Below are 18,057 nucleotides of genomic sequence, written 5' to 3'. Positions count from 1 at the left end.
GAACTCCTCCAACAGTGGCAGGTTGCAAAGGCGAGACGTGCATGCTGGGTGGGGTATGCGGGGCTTGCGAGATGGGAAGGAGAGTGGTGGGGAAGCGGGAGACCTGGAGGGGCGGCGACTGAGCCGCGAGGGACCCCAGCAGCGGTGCTGCCTTCCGCCTGAACCGCCTGCGCACAACGCCTCCTGGCCGCCGCCATTTCCTGCTCCGCCGTCTCCACGTCTGGCCTGGGACCCCCACAGCAGCAGAAGCCAGACAGCCAGCAGCAGCAGCAGCGAGAACTGAATTTAGGACCTTGGCGGGCCTGATCCGGCCTGTGGGCCGTTGTTTGAGGACCCCTGTCTTAACCTGACCATAAGCCCTCTCTCTTCTCAAATCCATCCCTATCTTCTCAAATCAAGCCCCATCTCTTCACCTGACCCGTAGCCCTATCTCTCTCCCTCTTTTTATCCTCCCTCTCAAAGTTCTGCTCCTCCCCCTTCTGTGACTTTGTAGCCAATCGGTGACAGGCTCCTTCACTCTGACAGAATTTCAGGGAGACTGCACCAGCAGACTCTGGCCTGGCTCTGCTGTCCGTCACACCTGTCCTTAAGTCGAGGGGTGTCTGGGTTCCTTGACAGTGTGTGGCCAGTTCCTTGTTGGAGCTCTGGGAGCTATCTAACCACCTAGGGTCTTTGTACTAATTTTAGCCAATGCAACCACATGTGCCTCCTCCATGTGTGGAAGGTGACAAAACAAAACTGGGACTTTTCTACAGTGGCTCCGTTTGTGGAAAGCTCTCGACAGGGAGTTTTGGCTGGCACCTTCATTATGTGCCTTTAGGTCCCGAGCGAAAACATTCTTCTTCAACCAGGACTTTGGCTGAATAAAGGGCAGTAATAAATGAAATATACAAATGTCTGTAGTAATAAAAAACGCATCTTTGTGGGGAGAAGCTCTCCTGCACAAAACTGCTGCATTAAAAATAAAAATAAAATTTGCTATTGCATGTACAGAAAGTGGGGAAGGAGAAGGGAGCAGCGGCCTTTTATGCGAGTGATTCCAAATCCTTGCATGACTTGCAGGCCACACAAATATTTTTTTAAAAAGTTGACTGCCCTTTGGGGCAAATCTGGTACATCACAAAACATGTATTTCACAAATTAGTTTTCCAAAATGGTGTGTTTCCGGGCTTAGAGCAGCACACATGATGTGGAAATTCATGAAGGAGTTCCTGACCAGAGATCCAAATAAAACCAGATAACGGAATCAAAAAATATTTATTGTGCACACCGAGGATTTATTATCCGCTTCTCACAGGATTTTTTTTCCACTAACAAAAATATAGCTGGGACTGACCGCTGAGACCATATAACACCGGTCCTGAAAGACCTACATTGACTCCCACAATTCCAAGTGTTAGTGCTGACCTTTAAAGCCCTAAATGGCCTCAGCCCAGTATACCTGAAGGAGCATCTCCACCCCCATCGGTCCTCCTCCAAAGCCTTCTGGTGGTTCCCTCACTGCAAAAAGTGAGGATACAGGGAACCCTGCAGAGTGGCGCCCGTCCTATGGAACATCCTCCCTTCAGATGTCAAGGAAATAATATATTGATGTTTTATTGTGTTTTTAATATTCTGTTGGGAGCCGCCCAGAGTGGCTGGGGAGGCCCAGCCAGATGAGTGGGGTATAAGTAATAAATTTATTATTATTATTATTATTATTATTATTATTATTATTATTATTATTATTTGTGCTACTACTAGTATAGGATTCTGCGGCAGTAACCAATCAGCTTCTAACATGTTAAGGCATGAGAAATACTATTTTCTTGTTACTCACTTTTGCCTATACCAGGGGTCTGCAACCTTTAAGACAAAAAGAGCCACTTGGACCCGTTTCTGAAGGAATAAAAACCTGGGAGCCACAAAACCATTGCGACATTTAAAACAAATATATCTCTGGAGCCGCGAACTGACAGCGGGCGGGAAGGTGACATCGGGACGGTGGGTGACTAACGCACGTACCGCCCGCATGCGACGTCACAGCCAGTACAGCGCCCGCCACAGTGGGGAGTGTGCGCCTCCTCCCCTCGCTAGTATCCACCCCGGAGCCGCGGCAAAAGTGTAAAAGAGCCACATGCGGCTCCGGAGCCGCGGGTTGCAGACCCCTGGCCTATACAGTCCATCTATCTGTACGTAACTGTATCTGCAAAGGCCTACAAGCGGTATATGTTTATTGTTTGAACCATTATGGTCATATGACATATATACATAAATATGGCATTAAAATACAGTATTAGTCTATATTACACACACACAAGTAAGTTTTTAGATGTCATTCCCAATTAAATCTTTACAGTCCACCATGTTCTCCTCAATGAACATTCTCAATTTTTGGGCAGCAACTTTGTCACAGATTTCTCAAACAAGACAACAAATATGTGACTTTCAGTTGATCATCCGCATCAGGTATCTTACATAACAAATCAAGGATAAACTTGGTTCAGAATAGAGAGAGCATATTGGTAGAGGTCTACTGCCTAGTTAAGGCATACACAAAGATGCTGTTCTGCGATAATTTTTTATAGCGTCCCTCTAAATATTCTGAGCACATAGTCTGAAAACAAAAGTCAGAAATGCTTGCCTAAATGAACAGATTGGTAAATCAGAGGGGAAATTCTCAAGTTCGTGTCTTATTTTAATTAAATACCAATGTGGGGCAGTGTTCAAAATTAGCCAGGCGCCAGACACAGTTTGCACCTGGCTACTGGCGACTTATCACTAGACAGATGGATATACATACTCCCAAAACTGTTTTACTGAGCCTGAACTTTTGCGACAGTAAAGTATTTGGTCCTTAAGCTGCTTCCTTGCTGTACTGGAAAAGCCCTCGTGCATGGATGAAGGTGAAGAATTGCACATCGTCAAAGAGTGAGCTACTAACTCCCTACTAGGAAACACTGGTCTGCGAGCGCTCCAATTGGAGAACAGCTTTTACCACTGTAACGGAAGCTCTTTCCACACATCAGCTTTCATAGGGTTAGTCTCCGGAATGAGTTATCCGGTGTCGAGAAAGGTGATTACTGCGGCGGTAGCTCTTTCCGCACTGCAAACATTTATATGGTTTGTCCCCTGTGTGAATTCTCCTATGTGCATGAAAGGTGCTAGAGTCACTGAAGCTTTTTCTACATTCCAAGCATTTATACGGTTTGCCCCCTGTATGAGTTCTTTGATGCAAAGTAAGGAGGCTACCGTGACCAAACCTCTTTCCACACTCCAGGCGTTCATGCGGTTTGTTCCCTGTACGAGGTGTCTGATGTCATTTAAGGTGAGAATTGCACTTGAAGCTTTCACCAGACTCAATGCACTTATATGGCTTCTCCCCTGTGTGAATTCTATGGTGCATGTTAAGGGACCTGCTGTGACTGAAGCTCTTTCCACACTCCATGCACTTATAAAGTTTCTCCCCTGTGAGTTCTTTGATGTTTAGTAAAGGTACTATAGTCACTGAAGCTCTTTCCACACTCCATGCATTTATAAGGTTTTTCACCTGTATGAAGTCGTCGATGCACATTAAGGGAGGCACTCTGATTGAAGCTCTTTCCACACTCCATGCATTTATATGGTTTTTCCCCTGTGTGAGTTCTTTGATGTTTAGTAAGGGTACTACTGTCAAAGAAACTCTTTCCACATTCCCAGCATTTATAAGGTTTCTCCCCTGTATGAGTTCTTTGATGCAAAGTAAGGTAGCCACTGGATCTGAAGCTCTTTCCACACTCCATGCATTCATAAGGCTTCTCCCCTGTATGAGTTATCTGATGCACATTAAGGTGGCCACTGTTTCTGAAGCTCTTTCCACACTCCATGCATTCAAAAGGTTTCTCCCCTGTATGAGTTCTTTGATGCTCATTAAGGGAGGAACTCCGACTGAAAGTCTTTCCACACTCCATGCATTCATAAGGTTTATCCCCTGTATGAGTTATCTGATGCACATTAAGGTGGCCACTCTTTCTGAAGCTCTTTCCACACTCCATGCATTTATAAGGTTTCTCCCCTGTATGAGTTATCTGATGCACATTAAGGTAGCCACTCTTTCTGAAGCTCTTTCCACACTCCATGCATTCATAAGGTTTCTCCCCTGTATGAGTTCTCTGATGCACATTAAGGTGGCCACTGTATCTGAAGCTCTTTCCACACTCCAGGCATTTATATGGTTTTTCCCCTGTATGAGTTTGTCGATGCAGATTAAGGTTGACACTGTTTCTGAATCTCTTTCCACACTCCATGCATTCATAAGATTTCTCCCCTGTATGAGTTCTTTGATGTTTAGTAAGGTAGCCACTGCAGCTGAAGCTCTTTCCACACTCCAGGCATTTATATGGATTTATATGGTTTTCCTGTGTGTGAATTATATGATGCCTTTTAACAGACTTGCTGCAACTGAAGCTCTTTCCACACTCCATGCATTCATAAGGTTTCTCCCCTGTATGAGTTCTTTGATGCACATTAAGGTGGCCACTGTATCTGAATCTATTTCCACACTCCAGGCATTTATATGGTTTTTCCCCTGTATGAGTTCGTCGATGCACATTAAGGGAGGCAGTCTGACTGAAGCTCTTTCCACACTCCAGGCATTTATATGGTTTTTCCCCTGTATGAGTTATTTGATGTCTAATAAGGATGCTTCTGGCACTGAAGCTCTTTCCACACTCCATGCATTCATAAGGTTTCTCCCCTGTATGAGTTATTTGATGCTCATTAAGGGAGGAACTACGACTGAAAGTCTTTCCACACTCCATGCATTTATAAGGTTTCTCCCCTGTATGAGTTCTTTGATGCACATTAAGGGAGGAACTCCGACTGAAAGTCTTTCCACACTCCATGCATTTATAAGGCTTCTCCCCTGTATGAGTTATTTGATGCTCATTAAGGTGGCTACTGTTTCTGAAGCTCTTTCCACACTCCATGTATTCATAAGGTTTCTCCCCTATATGAGTTCTTTGATGCTCATTAAGGGAGGAACTCCGACTGAAAGTCTTTCCACACTCCATGCATTCATAAGGTTTCTCCCCTGTATGAGTTCTTTGATGCTCATTAAGGGAGGAACTCCGACTGAAAGTCTTTCCACACTCCATGCATTTATAAGGCTTCTCCCCTGTATGAGTTCTTTGATGCTCATTAAGGTGGCTACTGTTTCTGAAGCTCTTTCCACACTCCAGGCATTTATATGGTTTTTCCCCTGTGTGAGTTTTTTGATGTCTAATAAGGATGCTTCTGGCACTGAAGCTCTTTCCACACACCATGCATTCATAAGGTTTTTCACCTGAGTGTACGCTTTGATGTCTAGCAAGGGCTGTGCGACTACAGAATCTCTTTCTGCACACAGTACATTCATGTTTTTTCTCCACCCTGTTAAGTTGATTTTCATCTTCTTGGGAAACACTGTGTTCATCCCTTGGCTTCACTGTTTCTCTCCTCTCTTGTTTGTTGGCTCCATCTTGAACCCCCAACTTCCTTTCCTTCTCTTGCGCCTCACCTCTTTCTGGCCAGACTTCTGATGGCTCCTCCTCATCCAGGACCCCCCAAACAACTCCTGATGGAATAAAAATTTTAAAATAAAGGTTGATATAGCTGTTTCCTTATCAAAACTCAAGGCCTGGCACTATGTTAAAGGCGTTTTACATGAAAACAATGATGTGATACCTGGTTTTAATAAAATATCACCATTTAATCAAGGGTTATTTGTATCAGAAAAGTTCTGGTGAGCAGTCCCTAAGATTAACCAAGCCATAAATAACACAATTTAAACCAGCAGGCAATAACATCAACAGAGCCTGCCTGCCTATGGGCCTGTGTGGGGCGGCTGCCTCAGGTGTCACCCCCAAAGGGGCGTCACTGCTCAGCTTTGCTGCTAGTCTCCCCGGCCTCCAGGGGCGAAGTGGAATGGGCAGCAAAGCTTTGTGAGTCCTCTCCCCTCCAGCCAAGTCCCGAAAAGGATCCTCCCCCAACAAGGGCATGCCCACAAGAGGGCAGACATTCCGCCATTCAGCTTTGTCAGGATCTGAAAAGGCTCTTTGCCAGTGAATGGGGGGAGGCGTCTGCACCCCTTGGAGGTCTCGTGGGGACCACCCCGCCCAACTTGCAGGGGTACGCTCCTTATGGATTTTGAGCCCCCATTTTGGGGCAGAAGTGAGGCCACCCCTGAGCATTGATAATACAGCACTGCAACTCAGAGAAGCTTGAAAAGTCTAGATCTGCAGAGCTTGTTGAAAAACCAACATGAATAATAACAATAGTAGCATTTATTTTATTTATATCCCAACCGTCTGGCTGGGTTTCCCAAGCCTCTCTGGGTGGCTTGCAACATATATAAAAATGCAATCAAACCTCAAATATTAAGAAACAGAAGATTCTATATATGCAACAAACAAACCAATACATCAATAGAAACCAATAACAATAACAAGATACTCAAGTATTCTACAAATTAGGATCCCCCACACAGAAGATTTTTAGTATGTTTTTTCTACCATTCTCCATGCTACATTGCCACAATGCATTATACTTCAGGCTGCTTTAGAAGACCGTTCAGAAACTACAGAGTGCTGACCGGTGCAAGAGGCTCTGAGCATATCTGGGTTCCTGTCTTCAAGTCAAGGTGCTGATTTTGACTTATGTAGCTCAATGGCTGCTTCTCATGAATCCACCTAGAGCCTGCACTCATCATCAGAGGTCCTTCTCACAGTGCCCTCTCCAACTGAGGTGCAAAGAGAGGCATTACGGAATGCGTCTTTCAGTGCTGGCTCTGCACCTAAAGAATGCTGTCCGCCAGGGAGGCAACCCAGAAGCCATCACTGGCTAATTGTAGCAGAGAAGCAAGAATATTTATATTCAGCCAGGCTTCTGGCTTTTAACTTGGGAGAAAATCAAACACTGTGACCTCCTTTAGCGGAGCTGAAGGGAGGCACTCCGAGGAACCCATACCTATTATAACTATTAACGAAGGCGAAAAGGATCCTTACCCTGAGAGGCCACCATCTCATGAACCTCCACCATGACGTCCTTGTACAGAGCTCTCTGTAGGGCCCAGTTGTCGTCAGCGAATTGCAAGGACACCTGTCAAAGCTCACTGATCCCTGGAAGGACAGAACAATTCCCTTCCTTATAGACACTCCAAGGCAAGGTGTGGAAACCATCTCCCCTCAGCTCCCCCTCCGATGATAGATGGGGCAACTGGAGATTTTACCTTCAATGTTTATTTGTTTTTTTAACAAGATGTTAAAATCTGGATAACTAAATTTAAGACTGGGGGAAATGAGTGTTTTGTCCCACCCCATACTCCCTCCTTCCTCAAGTGCGTAAAGACCATACATGCTGCCCAAGAGGCAAAATGGGAAGTGCAAAGATGGCTTTATGCATACTGGTTTCTAGATTGGTTTGTGGGTTTTAGTTGTGTTCTAGCTCCCATTGGATCACTGTGCCACTTGAGAGACCTTTTGGATCAGGTGTTTAGAAATCTTGAACATAAGATAAAATTACTACAGCTGCAGATGGCCAGTTATATCCCCAGGGGCCCACCTTTTCTAATGATATATGTTTAGTACATACATTTTGCAGAGGAAAAGTTTTTTCTCATGGTTTAATTTGCAGTGGACCTATGGCCTTCGATACAATAAAATGCTAAAGAGTCTTAACTGAGGAGGATCCTCTCCTGCCATAGAGTCTGCAGCTCCTTCTGCACACCTTTGAAGGTGACCCAGAAACTAGATCAAATCCAGAATGCAGCAGCTAGACTGGTAACTGGGAGCAGCAGCCAACTAAGACCTGAAAGACAGGTCTACATTAGCTCCCAGTATGTTTCTGAGCAAAATTCAAAGTGTTGGTTCTGACCTTTAAAGCCCTAAATGGCCTCAGCCCAGTATACCTGAAGGAGCGTCTCCACCCCATCGCTCAGTCCTGACACTGAGGCACAGCTCCAAGGGCCTTCTGGCAGTTCCCTCCCTGCGAGAAGTGAGGTTACAGGGAACCAGGCAGAGGGCCTTCTTGGTAGTGCCCCCTCCCTGTGGAAAGCCCTCCCATCAGATGTCAAGGAAATAAACAACTATCTGACTTTAAGAAGACATCTGAGGGCAGCCCAGTTCAGGGAAGCTTTTAATGTTTCATCTTTTATAGTGCTTTTAATTTTCTGTTGGGAGCCGCCCAGAGTGGCTGGGGAAATCCAGCTAAATGGGCGGGGTATGAAGGAATAAAATAATAATAATAATAATAATAATAATAATAATAATAATAATAATAATAATAATAATTCCTCCTGCTCCTCCTCCCTGGCTGGCAGGAGACTCTCCTGACTCCCTGTTTACTCCCTGCCATTCCTCCCCATTCCCTGCCCTGCGGCCTCTGCTGGGCGCTCCTTCTGCTTTCTCTGGACAGAGGAGGAGCGGGAGGAAAGGCCGCAGGATGAGGCCAGAGGCCGGTCAAGGCCAGCGAGGAGCGTCGCTTCGGCCTCCCGCTTCCCCTCCCAGGAGAAGACGACCTTTCCCCGCCGCCCCTTAGTTCCCCCCAGGCGGGACGCGGCTCCCTCCCTCTCGCCCCCCCCAATCCCGCCCCTGGGTCGGCCCACTCCCCCCAGTTACCCGCCTCCAGGAAGGACAGCATCAACCCGGGGAAGCGGAACAGGAAGCGGAAGCGCCTCCTCTCTCGCCAGTCTCCCCTTCCTCTCTAACTATCGCCGCAGTTAACCCTTGCGGAGCCGCGGGGTAGGAGCCTCTTGGCTGCTCCGGGCAGAGGGGGAGGAGGAGCGCCCGGCTGGTCTCCGGCTCTGAAGCAGGAGGGGGAAACCCGGCTGCAGGATCAGGCCAGCGGCGCCCCCAGGACAGAATCCCTCCTCCGCAGGTGCTCCAAGCAAGATCCGAGTTCAAGAGCAGCTTTATCCTCACCTTTAGTATTCTACTTATTTATATCCCGCCTTTCTCCCAGACCGAGAGCCAAGGCGGCTTACAAAGGGGTTGCCATAGTTATAAATTCTAAAAGGCAGGCGGCACTAAGAGGCAAGGAACTGCAAATGTTTCAAAGATCCTGGTTGAAATCAGAATTAGGGAAAAAAAATTAAAGATGCACTTTTTTTGTGAAATCAGCTGAGAAGAGAGGTCCAGCGGCTGTAAAAAGATGAGTGCTTTAAATATTTTCAAATGACAGAATACCTGACAGAATCTTGAGTTTGGATTGGCTATTTCGGATCCAACTGAGTCCTTTCCAAGTGTGCCTCTAAAATGGTGCATGCACACAGGGAAACGAACCCCCACGAGGGACCTTGGTTTCCCGGCTTAGAATAGCACACATGATGTGGAAATTCATGAAGGAGGTCCTGACCGGAGATCAAAATAAAACAAGGTAACGGAATAAAATAAAAAAATTATTGTGCACACAGGTAGGGCTCGTGTCACATGATTTTTTCCCCCACGCACCAAAATATAGTTGGGACTGGCCACTGAGACCACATAACACCTGTCCTGAAAGACCTACATTGGCTCCCACTACGTTTCCAAGCACAATTCCAAGTGTTGGTGCTGACCTTTAAAGCCCTAATTGGCCTCAGCCCAGTATACCTGAAGGAGCGTCTCCACCCCCATCGTTCAGCCCGGACACTGAGGTCCAGCTCCGAGGGCCTCCGGCCAGTTCCCTCACTGCAAAAAGAGGATACAGGGAACCAGGCAGAGGGCCTGCTTGGTAGTAGCACCCGCCCTGTGGAACGGCCTCCCATAAGATGTCAAGGAAATGAACAACTATCTGAATTTTAGAAGACAGCTGAAGGAGCCAAGTTTAAGGAAGTTTTTAACGTTTGATGTTTTATCGTTCTTTTACTATTCTGTTGGGAGCCACCCAGAGTGGCTGGGGAGGCCCAGCCAGATGGGCGGTGTATTAATTATTATTATTATTATTATTATTATTATTATTATTATTATTATTATTATTGCTACACAAATGTCATAGCTCCTCTGGTGTTTGGGGGTACACAGCCAAATGCAGCATTTTGCGGCAGTAAACAATTAGCTTCTAACATGTTAAGGCATGAGAAATACTATTTTGTTGTTACTGACTTTTGCCTATAGACTGCATCTATCTGAACGTAACTGTATCTGCAAAAGCCTACAAGCTGTACATGTTTATTGTTGACTGAACCATTATGGCCATATGCAATATATACAGAAATACAGTGGTACCTCAGGTTACAGATGCTACAGGTTACAGACTCCGCTAACCCAGAAATAGTACCTTGGGTTAAGAACTTTGCTTCAGGATGAGAACAGAAATTGCGGCGCGGCGGCAGCGGGAGGCCTCATTAGCTAAAGTGGTGCTTCAGGTTAAGAACAGTTTCAGATTAAGAACAGACCCCAAGAACGAATTAAGTTTTTAACCCGAGGTACCACTGTACAGCTTTAAAATACAGTATCAGCCTATATTACACACACACACACACACACACACACACACACACACTAATACAAATAAGTTTTTAGATTTCATTCCCAATTAAATATTTACAGTCCACCATGTTTTCCTCAATGAACTTTCTCAGTCTGGGGGCAGCAACTGCACATCTCACAACTTTGTCACAGATTTCTCAAACCAGACAACAAATATGTGACTTTCAGTAATAATCACAATAATTTATTATTTATACCCCACCCATCTGTGTGGGTTTCCCCAGCCACTCAGGGCAGCTTCCAACAAAATATTAAAATACAATAGTCCGTCAAACATTAAAAGCTTCCCTAAACAGGGCTGCCTTCAGATGTCTTCTATAAGTCTGGTAGTTGTTTTTCTCTTTGACATCTGGTGGGAGGGCATTCCACAGGACAGGTGCCACTACCGAGAAGGCCCTCTACCTGGTTCCCTGTAATTTGGCTTCTTGCAGCAAGGGAACTGCCAAAGGTCCTCAACGCTGGACCTCAGTGTCCAGGCAGAATGATGGGAGTGGAGACGCTCCTTCAGGTATACTGGGCTGAGGCCATTTAGGGCTTTAAAGGTCAGCTCCAATACTTTGAATTGTGCTCGGAAACGTGCTGGGAGCCAATGTAGGTCTTTCAAGACTGGTGTTATGTGGTCTTGGCAGCCACTCCCAGTCACCGGTCTAGCTGCCGCATTCTGGATTAGCACCTCTGATGAGACAGTCCGCAGTCAAGTAAGGTCTCAGCCTGTGTACCAGATGAAGTTGGTAAACAGCTGCCCTGGACACAAGTGTCATAGCTCCTCTGCTGCAAAAAACTGCAAAATCATTACAGGAGATCATGTGGCCCATACTGGGCCCCGATAGAGCAGGTGGTTCCGCTAAATTGCGCACCACCTGAAAGTGTCTCCTGCTGCTGTTTTCTGCAGATGCAATAAAGGCGGTGGTCTTCTTCACCGTCACTATCGCCACTTGGAAGGCTTGACATTAGAGCTCTAGCCCATATGCGGTCAGATGCAAAATGAGTCATCCACCACCGGCACTCTAGCCATCTCAGTGATTGTTTCATTGCCCTTAGACCGGTGGAAAACCACGGAGCTGCCCAGGCTCCATGCAATCAGAGAGGGCGCTTCAGAGCCAAACAGTCAATAGCCCTGGTTAACTCCACATTACAGTGGGCCACCAGGGAATCAGCTAAAAGGCCATCAACATGGGATAAAGCATCCCCTACCACTCTCTGGAAACCATTTAGATCCATTAAGTGGTGGGGGTGGACCATCCAAATCGTTCCCACCCCCCTGCAGAGGGGAAGGGTCACAGAGAAGTCCAGTTGCACTAGGAAGTGATCTGACTATGGCACTTCTTTTGTTTCGCTTTTATTAGTGTCAGATCACCAACATCCATAGAGGTCAAAGGCTATGAGCTGGGGCAGGCTTATTCAGGGGCAGTCCTATGGAGGCCATAGTTTCCACAAAGTCCCGAGAGGTCCCTTGCAAGGTTGTGTTGGCGTGAATGTTAAAATCCCCTAGGACAACCAAACTAGGTGTCTCCAAGAGAACATCCACCATAAACTGAAGCAGCTCGGGCAGGGAATCCTTGGTGCAGCGGGGAGGTCAGTACACCAAAAGGAATCCTGTACTGCCCCTATTGCCCAGCTTCTAGAACATGCACTCAGAGAACTGGGTCTTCCCAATAGGACGCCTGGTGCAGACTAATGACTTCCTAAAAATCACTGCAACCCCCCCTCCCCGCCCCCAAGGCCTGGGTTGCTGTGCGTAAGAGAAACATGGTGGACAAGCAGCGGCAAGGACAGGCCCATCTGCTTCATCCAACCATGTCTCTGTTACATATGCTAGGTCAAGTCCTCCATCCACGATCAAGTCATGGATGGCAGTGGTCTTACGAATCATTGACCTGGCATTGCACAGCAGCACCTTCAGGTCATGTAGGTATCCATTGCTGATTCCAGTATCTGTCCAATCAAGACCAGACCCGAAGGCAGGGATAGTCCTCAAACAATGACTAAACCTGCCTCCTCGGTAATGACATGGTCTGGTATTAGCGTAACTCCTCCTCCTACCCGTGATCACTAAGATCGGTTGTCCCAGTGCATCCCTCCCTGTGGAACTTGCCCCAGCCATTTTGTTTTCTGGGACCCACACCCAGGTAGCCCTGACCCCTCCCCTTAAGAACAAAACAAAACCTATTTAAAAAAAAATAAAAAAATAAAACCAAAAACAGTAAAAGTTACAAACATACCAAAATTAGACAAATTTCCAAACACGACTAAATGTCCATCCCCCACGCCAGAAATAATTTTAAAGGTAAAAAATAAAAATTTAAAATATTTTTAAAATAACTGTGTGCTGTTCTGAGTTCTCCTGGGGAGAGACAGCAGCCGCCTCAGCTGTCCTTGTGAGGCCTGCCCGCCCTGCCCATGCCAGGTGGTGAGTGGCAGGAACGGGACCCCCAGGCAGGGGAGTCCTCCTGGGCAGTTGATTACACGCATCAGGTATCTTACATAACAAAACAAGGATAAACTTGGTTCAGAATAGAGCATATTGGTAGCGATCTACTGCTTAGTTACAGCATATACAAAGAAGCTCTTCTGCAATAATTTTTTATAGTGTCCCTCTAAATATTCTGAGCACATAGTCTGAAAACAAGTCAGAAATGCTTGCCTAAAGGAACAGATTGGTAAATCAGAGGAGAAATTCTCAAGTTCATGTCTTATTTTAATTAAATACCAATGTGGGGCAGTGTTCAAAATTAGCCAGGCGCCAGACACATTTTGCACCTGGATATTGGCAAGTTATCACTAGACAGCTGTTGCAACTAAAGCTCTTTCCACACCCCAAAAATGTATGTGGTTTGTCCCCTGTATGAGTTATTTCATGCACAGTAAAGAAACTACTATAACTGAAGCTCTTTACACACATCAACTTTTATAGGGTTAGTCCCCTGAAGGAGTTCTCGGTGTCGAGAAAGGTGGTTACTGCGGCGGTAGCTCTTTCCACACTCCAAACATTTGTATGGTTTGTCCCCTGTGTGAATTCTCTTATGTGCATGAAGGATGTTAGAGTCACTGAAGCTTTTTCTACATTTCAAACATTTATATGGTTTCTCCCCTGTATGAGTTCGTCGATGCACATTAAGGGAGGCAGTCTGACTGAAGCTCTTTCCACACTCCAGGCATTTATATGGTTTTTCCCGTGTGAGTTCTTTGATGTTTAGTAAGGTAGCCACTGTAGCTGAAGCTCTTTCCACACTCCATGCATTCATAAGGTTTCTCCCCTGTATGAGTTATTTGATGCACATTAAGGGAGGAACTCTGACTGAAGCTCTTTCCACACTCCAGGCATTTATACGGTTTCTCCCCTGTATGAGTTCGTCGATGCACATTAAGGGAGGCAGTCTGACTGAAGCTCTTTCCACACTCCATGCATGTATATGGTTTTTCCCCTGTGTGAGTTTTTTGATGTCTAATAAGGATGCTTCTGGTACTGAAGCTCTTTCCACACTCCATGCATTTATATGGATTTATATGGTTTTCCTGTGTGTGAATTATATGATGCATTTTAACAGACTTGCTGCAACTGAAGCTCTTTCCACACTCCATGCATTTATAAGGTTTTTCACCTGTATGAGATCTTCGATGCACATTAAGGGAGGCACTCTGATTGAAGCTCTTTCCACACTCCATGCATGTATATGGTTTTTCCCCTGTGTGAGTTCTTTGATGTTTAATAAGGGTACTACTGTCAAAGAAACTCTTTCCACATTCCCAGCATTTATAAGGTTTCTCCCCTGTATGAGTTCTTTGATGCAAAGTAAGGTAGTCACTGTTTCTGAATCTCTTTCCACACTCCATGCATTCATAAGGTTTCTCCCCTGTATGAGTTCTTTGATGCAAAGTAAGGTGGCCACTGTTTCTGAATCTCTTTCCACACTCCATGCATTTATAAGGTTTTTCACCTGTATGAGATCTTCGATGCACATTAAGGGAGGCACTGTGATTGAAGCTCTTTCCACACTCCATGCATGTATATGGTTTCTCCCCTGTATGAGATCTTTGATGCACATTAAGGTGGCCACTGTTTCTGAATCTCTTTCCACACTCCATGCATTTATAAGGTTTTTCACTTGTATGAGATCTTCGATGCACATTAAGGGAGGAACTCTGATTGAAGCTCTTTCCACACTCCATGCATGTATATGGTTTTTCCCCTGTATGAGTTCTTTGATGCGCATTAAGTTGGCCACTGTTTCTGAATCTCTTTCCACACTCCAGGCATTCATAAGGTTTTTCACCTGAGTGTACGCTTTGATGTCTAGCAAGGGTTGAGCGACTACAGAATCTCTTTCCGCACACAGTACATTCATGTTTTTTCTCCACCCTGTTAATCTGATTTTCATCTTCTTGGGAAACACTGTGTTCATCCCTTGGCTTCACTGCTTCTCTCCCCTCTTGTTTGTTGGCTCCATCTTGAACCCCCAACTTCCTTTCCTTCTCTTGCTCCTCAGCTCTTTCTGGCCAGACGTCTGGTGGTTCCTCCTCATCCAGGACCCCCCAAACATCTCCTGATGGAATAAAAATTTCAAAAGAAAGGTTGATACAGCTGTTTCCTTATCAAAACTCAAGGCCTGGCACTGTGTTAAAGGCGTTTTACATAAAATTAATGGTGTGATAACTGGCTTTAATAAAATATCACCATTTAATGAAGGGTTATTTGTATCAGAAAAGTTCTGGTGAGCAGCCCCTAAGATTAACCAAGCCATAAATAACACAATTTAAACCAGCAGGCAATAATATCAACAGAGCCTGCCTGCCTCTGGGCCTGTGTGAGGCGGCTGCCTCAGGTGTCACCCCCAAAGGGGCGTCACTGCTCAGCTTTGCTGCTAGTCTCCCCGGCCTCTCAATTTTGTCAGGATCTGAAAAGGCTCTTTGCCAGTGAGTTGTCACGGCTAAAAATTGGCCGCTGTTTCTTTAATGCTTCAAAAGCTGGGTCAGCATGAGTCAGCGGCCTGCACCGGGTTGTATATATGGAGTGAGAAATGTTAATTTGTGGTTGGGTTTGGTTGGTTGGTTAGTGAAAGCTGGTAGTGTTGAGGTGTGTACAGTTGGTCAGCCGCTTTTGCAGAAAGACTTTTAAGAATAAAAGCAGAAAGTACTCTGCAAGGATACTTTTCTCGTGGACTGTTTTATGCCAACAAGAGTCCGAAGAACAGGCTGAGGCGACAAAGGGAGGTCAGAACTTTTTTTATATATACAAACACTGACATGGATGGTGGGGAGGCGTCTGCACCCCTTGGAGGTCTCGTGGGGTGGGGGTGGGGGAACCACCCGACCCAACTTGCAGGGGCACGCTCCTTATGGATTTTGAGCCCCCATTGTGGGGGCAGAAGTGAGGCCACCCCTGAGCATTGATAATACAGCACTGCAACTCAGAGCAGCTTGAAAAGCCTAGATCTGCAGAGCTTGTTGAGAAACCAAAATGAATAATAACAATAGTAGCATTTATTTTATTTATATTCCAACTGTCTGGCTGGGTTTCCCAAGCCTCTCTGGGTGGCTTGCAGCATATATAAAAATGCAATCAAACCTCAAATATTAAGAAACAGAATATTCTATATATGCAACAAACAAACCAATACATCAATAGAAACCAATAACAATAACAAGATACTCAAGTATTCTACAAATTAGGATCCCCCACACAGAAGATTTTTAGTATGCTTTTTCCACCATTCTCCACGCTAGATTGCCACAATGCATTATACTTCAGGCTGCTTTAGAAGACCGTTCAGAAACTACAGAGTGCTGACCGGTGCATGAGGCTCTGAGCATATCTGGGTTCCTGTCTTCAAGTCAAGGTGCTGATTTTGACTTATGTAGCTCAATGGCTGCTTCTCATGAATCCACCTAGAGCCTGCACTCATCATCAGAGGTCCTTCTCACAGTGCCCTTTCCAACTGAGGTGCAAAGAGAGGCAATACGGAATGCGTCTTTTATTGCTGGCTCCCCACCTAAAGAATGCTCTTCCACAGAGAGGCAACCCAGAAGCCATCACTGGCTAATTGTAGCAGAGAAGCAAGAATATTTCCTCTCAGCCAGGCTTCTGGCTTTTAACTTGGGAGAAATACGAACACTGTGACCTCCTTTAGCGGAGCTGAAGGAAGGCACTCCGAGCCATTTAGGAACCCATACCTATTATAACTATTAATGAAGGCAAAAAAGATCCTTACCCTGAGAGGCCACCATCTCATGAACCTCCACCATGACGTCCTTGTACAGAGCTCTCCGAAGGCCCAGTTGTCGTCAGCGAAATGCAAGGACACTTGTCAAAGCTCACTGATCCCTGGAAGGACAGAACAATTCCCTTCCTTATAGACACTCCAAGGCAAGGTGTGGAAACCATCTCCCCTCAGCTTCCCCTCCAATGATAGATGGGGCAACTGGAGATTTGACCTTCAGTGTTTATTTGTTTTTTTTAATAAGATGTTAAAATCTGGATAACTAAATTTAAGACTGGGGGAAATGAGTGTTTTGTCCCACCCCATACTCCCTCCTTCCTCAAGTGTGTAAAGACCATACATGCTGCCCAAGAGCCAAAATGGGAAGTGGAGAGGGATAATTTTTTTCAATGATGGCTTATGCATACTGGTTTCTAAATTGGTTTGTGGGTTTTAGTTGTGTTCTAGCTCCCATTGGATCACTGTGCCACTTGAGAGACCTTTTGGATCAGGTGTTTAGAAATCTTGAACATAAGATAAAATTACTACAGCTGCAGATGGCCAGTTATATCCCCAGGGCCCACCTTTTTAAAGCCCTAAACAATCTTGGCCCAGTATACCTGAAGAAGCATCTACACCCCCATCGTTCAGCCCGGACACTGAGATCCAGTTCCGAGGGCCTTCTGGTGGTTCCCTCCCTGCGAGAAGTGAGGTTACAGGGCACCAGGCAGAGGGCCTTCTCGGTATGGCACCTGCCCTGTGGGACGCCCTCCCATCAGATGTCAAGGAAATAAACAACTATATGACTTTCATAAGAAATCTGAGGGCAGCCCTGTTTAGGGAAGCTTTTAATGTTTCATCTTTTATTGTGCTTTTAATTTTCTGTTGAGAGCCGCCCAGAGTGGCTGGGGAAACCCAGCTAAATGGGCGGGGTATGAATGAATAAAATAACAATAATTATTCCTCCTGCTCCTCTTCCCTGGCTGGCAGGAGACTCTCCTGACTCCCTGTTTACTCCCTGCCATTCCTCCCCATTCCCTGCCCTGCGGCCTTTGCTGGGCGCTCCTTCTGCTTTCTCTGGACAGAGGAGGAGCGGGAGGAAAGGCCGCAGGATGAGGCCAGAGGCCGGTCAAGGCCAGCGAGGAGCGTCGCTTCGGCCTCCCGCTTCCCCTCCCAGGAGAAGACGACCTTTCCCCGTCGCCCCTTAGTTCCCCCCAGGCGGGACGCGGCTCCCTCCCTCTCGCCCCCCAATCCCGCCCCTGGGTCGGCCCACTCCCCCCAGTTACCCGCCTCCAGGAAGGACAGCATCAACCCGGGGAAGCGGAACAGGAAGCGGAAGCGCCTCCTCTCTCCCAGTCTTCCCTTCCGCTCTAGGAATCGAAGCTCTGTGGTCGCTG

At 46.2% G+C, this 18,057-nt stretch overlaps 1 protein-coding gene and 1 long non-coding RNA gene across 6 annotated transcripts; both read right to left on the bottom strand.

The window, feature by feature from the left end:
• Positions 1-1,238: 1,238 nt before the first annotated feature.
• Positions 1,239-9,170, bottom strand: LOC308580493 (uncharacterized protein). Of its 3 annotated transcripts, none has more exons than XM_081182207.1 (4): positions 8,617-9,170; positions 7,002-7,115; positions 2,146-5,572; positions 1,239-1,818 (listed from the first exon to the last, which is right to left on the bottom strand). In XM_081182207.1, exons 2-3 carry the CDS (start codon positions 7,033-7,035, stop codon positions 3,432-3,434), a joined length of 2,175 nt encoding a protein of 724 aa, XP_081038333.1. In that variant the 5' UTR covers positions 7,036-7,115; positions 8,617-9,170; the 3' UTR covers positions 1,239-1,818; positions 2,146-3,431. The 3 variants fall into 3 exon arrangements, with proteins under 3 accessions (XP_081038333.1, XP_081038332.1, XP_081038334.1); XM_081182206.1 differs by having other exon boundaries at positions 8,613-8,707; XM_081182208.1 differs by lacking the exon at positions 8,617-9,170 and having other exon boundaries at positions 2,146-5,218; positions 5,303-5,572; positions 7,002-7,581.
• Positions 9,171-14,571: 5,401 nt separating this feature from the next.
• On the bottom strand, positions 14,572-18,022 carry LOC308581267. 3 transcript variants are annotated; one of them, XR_014004905.1, is made up of 3 exons: positions 17,947-18,022; positions 16,673-16,785; positions 14,572-15,007 (listed from the first exon to the last, which is right to left on the bottom strand). It is a non-coding gene; the product is annotated as an uncharacterized lncRNA (long non-coding RNA). The 3 variants fall into 3 exon arrangements; XR_014004906.1 differs by having other exon boundaries at positions 17,951-18,016; XR_014004907.1 differs by lacking the exon at positions 17,947-18,022 and adding an exon at positions 17,281-17,299.
• Between the last annotated feature and the right edge of the window lie 35 nt (positions 18,023-18,057).

The sequence above is a fragment of the Podarcis bocagei genome (assembly GCF_964188305.1).
Source record: "Podarcis bocagei genome assembly, chromosome: 2".
Classification (NCBI taxonomy): Eukaryota; Metazoa; Chordata; class Lepidosauria; order Squamata; family Lacertidae; genus Podarcis; species Podarcis bocagei.
Note: the sequence above shows the minus strand (reverse complement) of the source record. Positions and strands in the feature narration are given on the sequence as shown.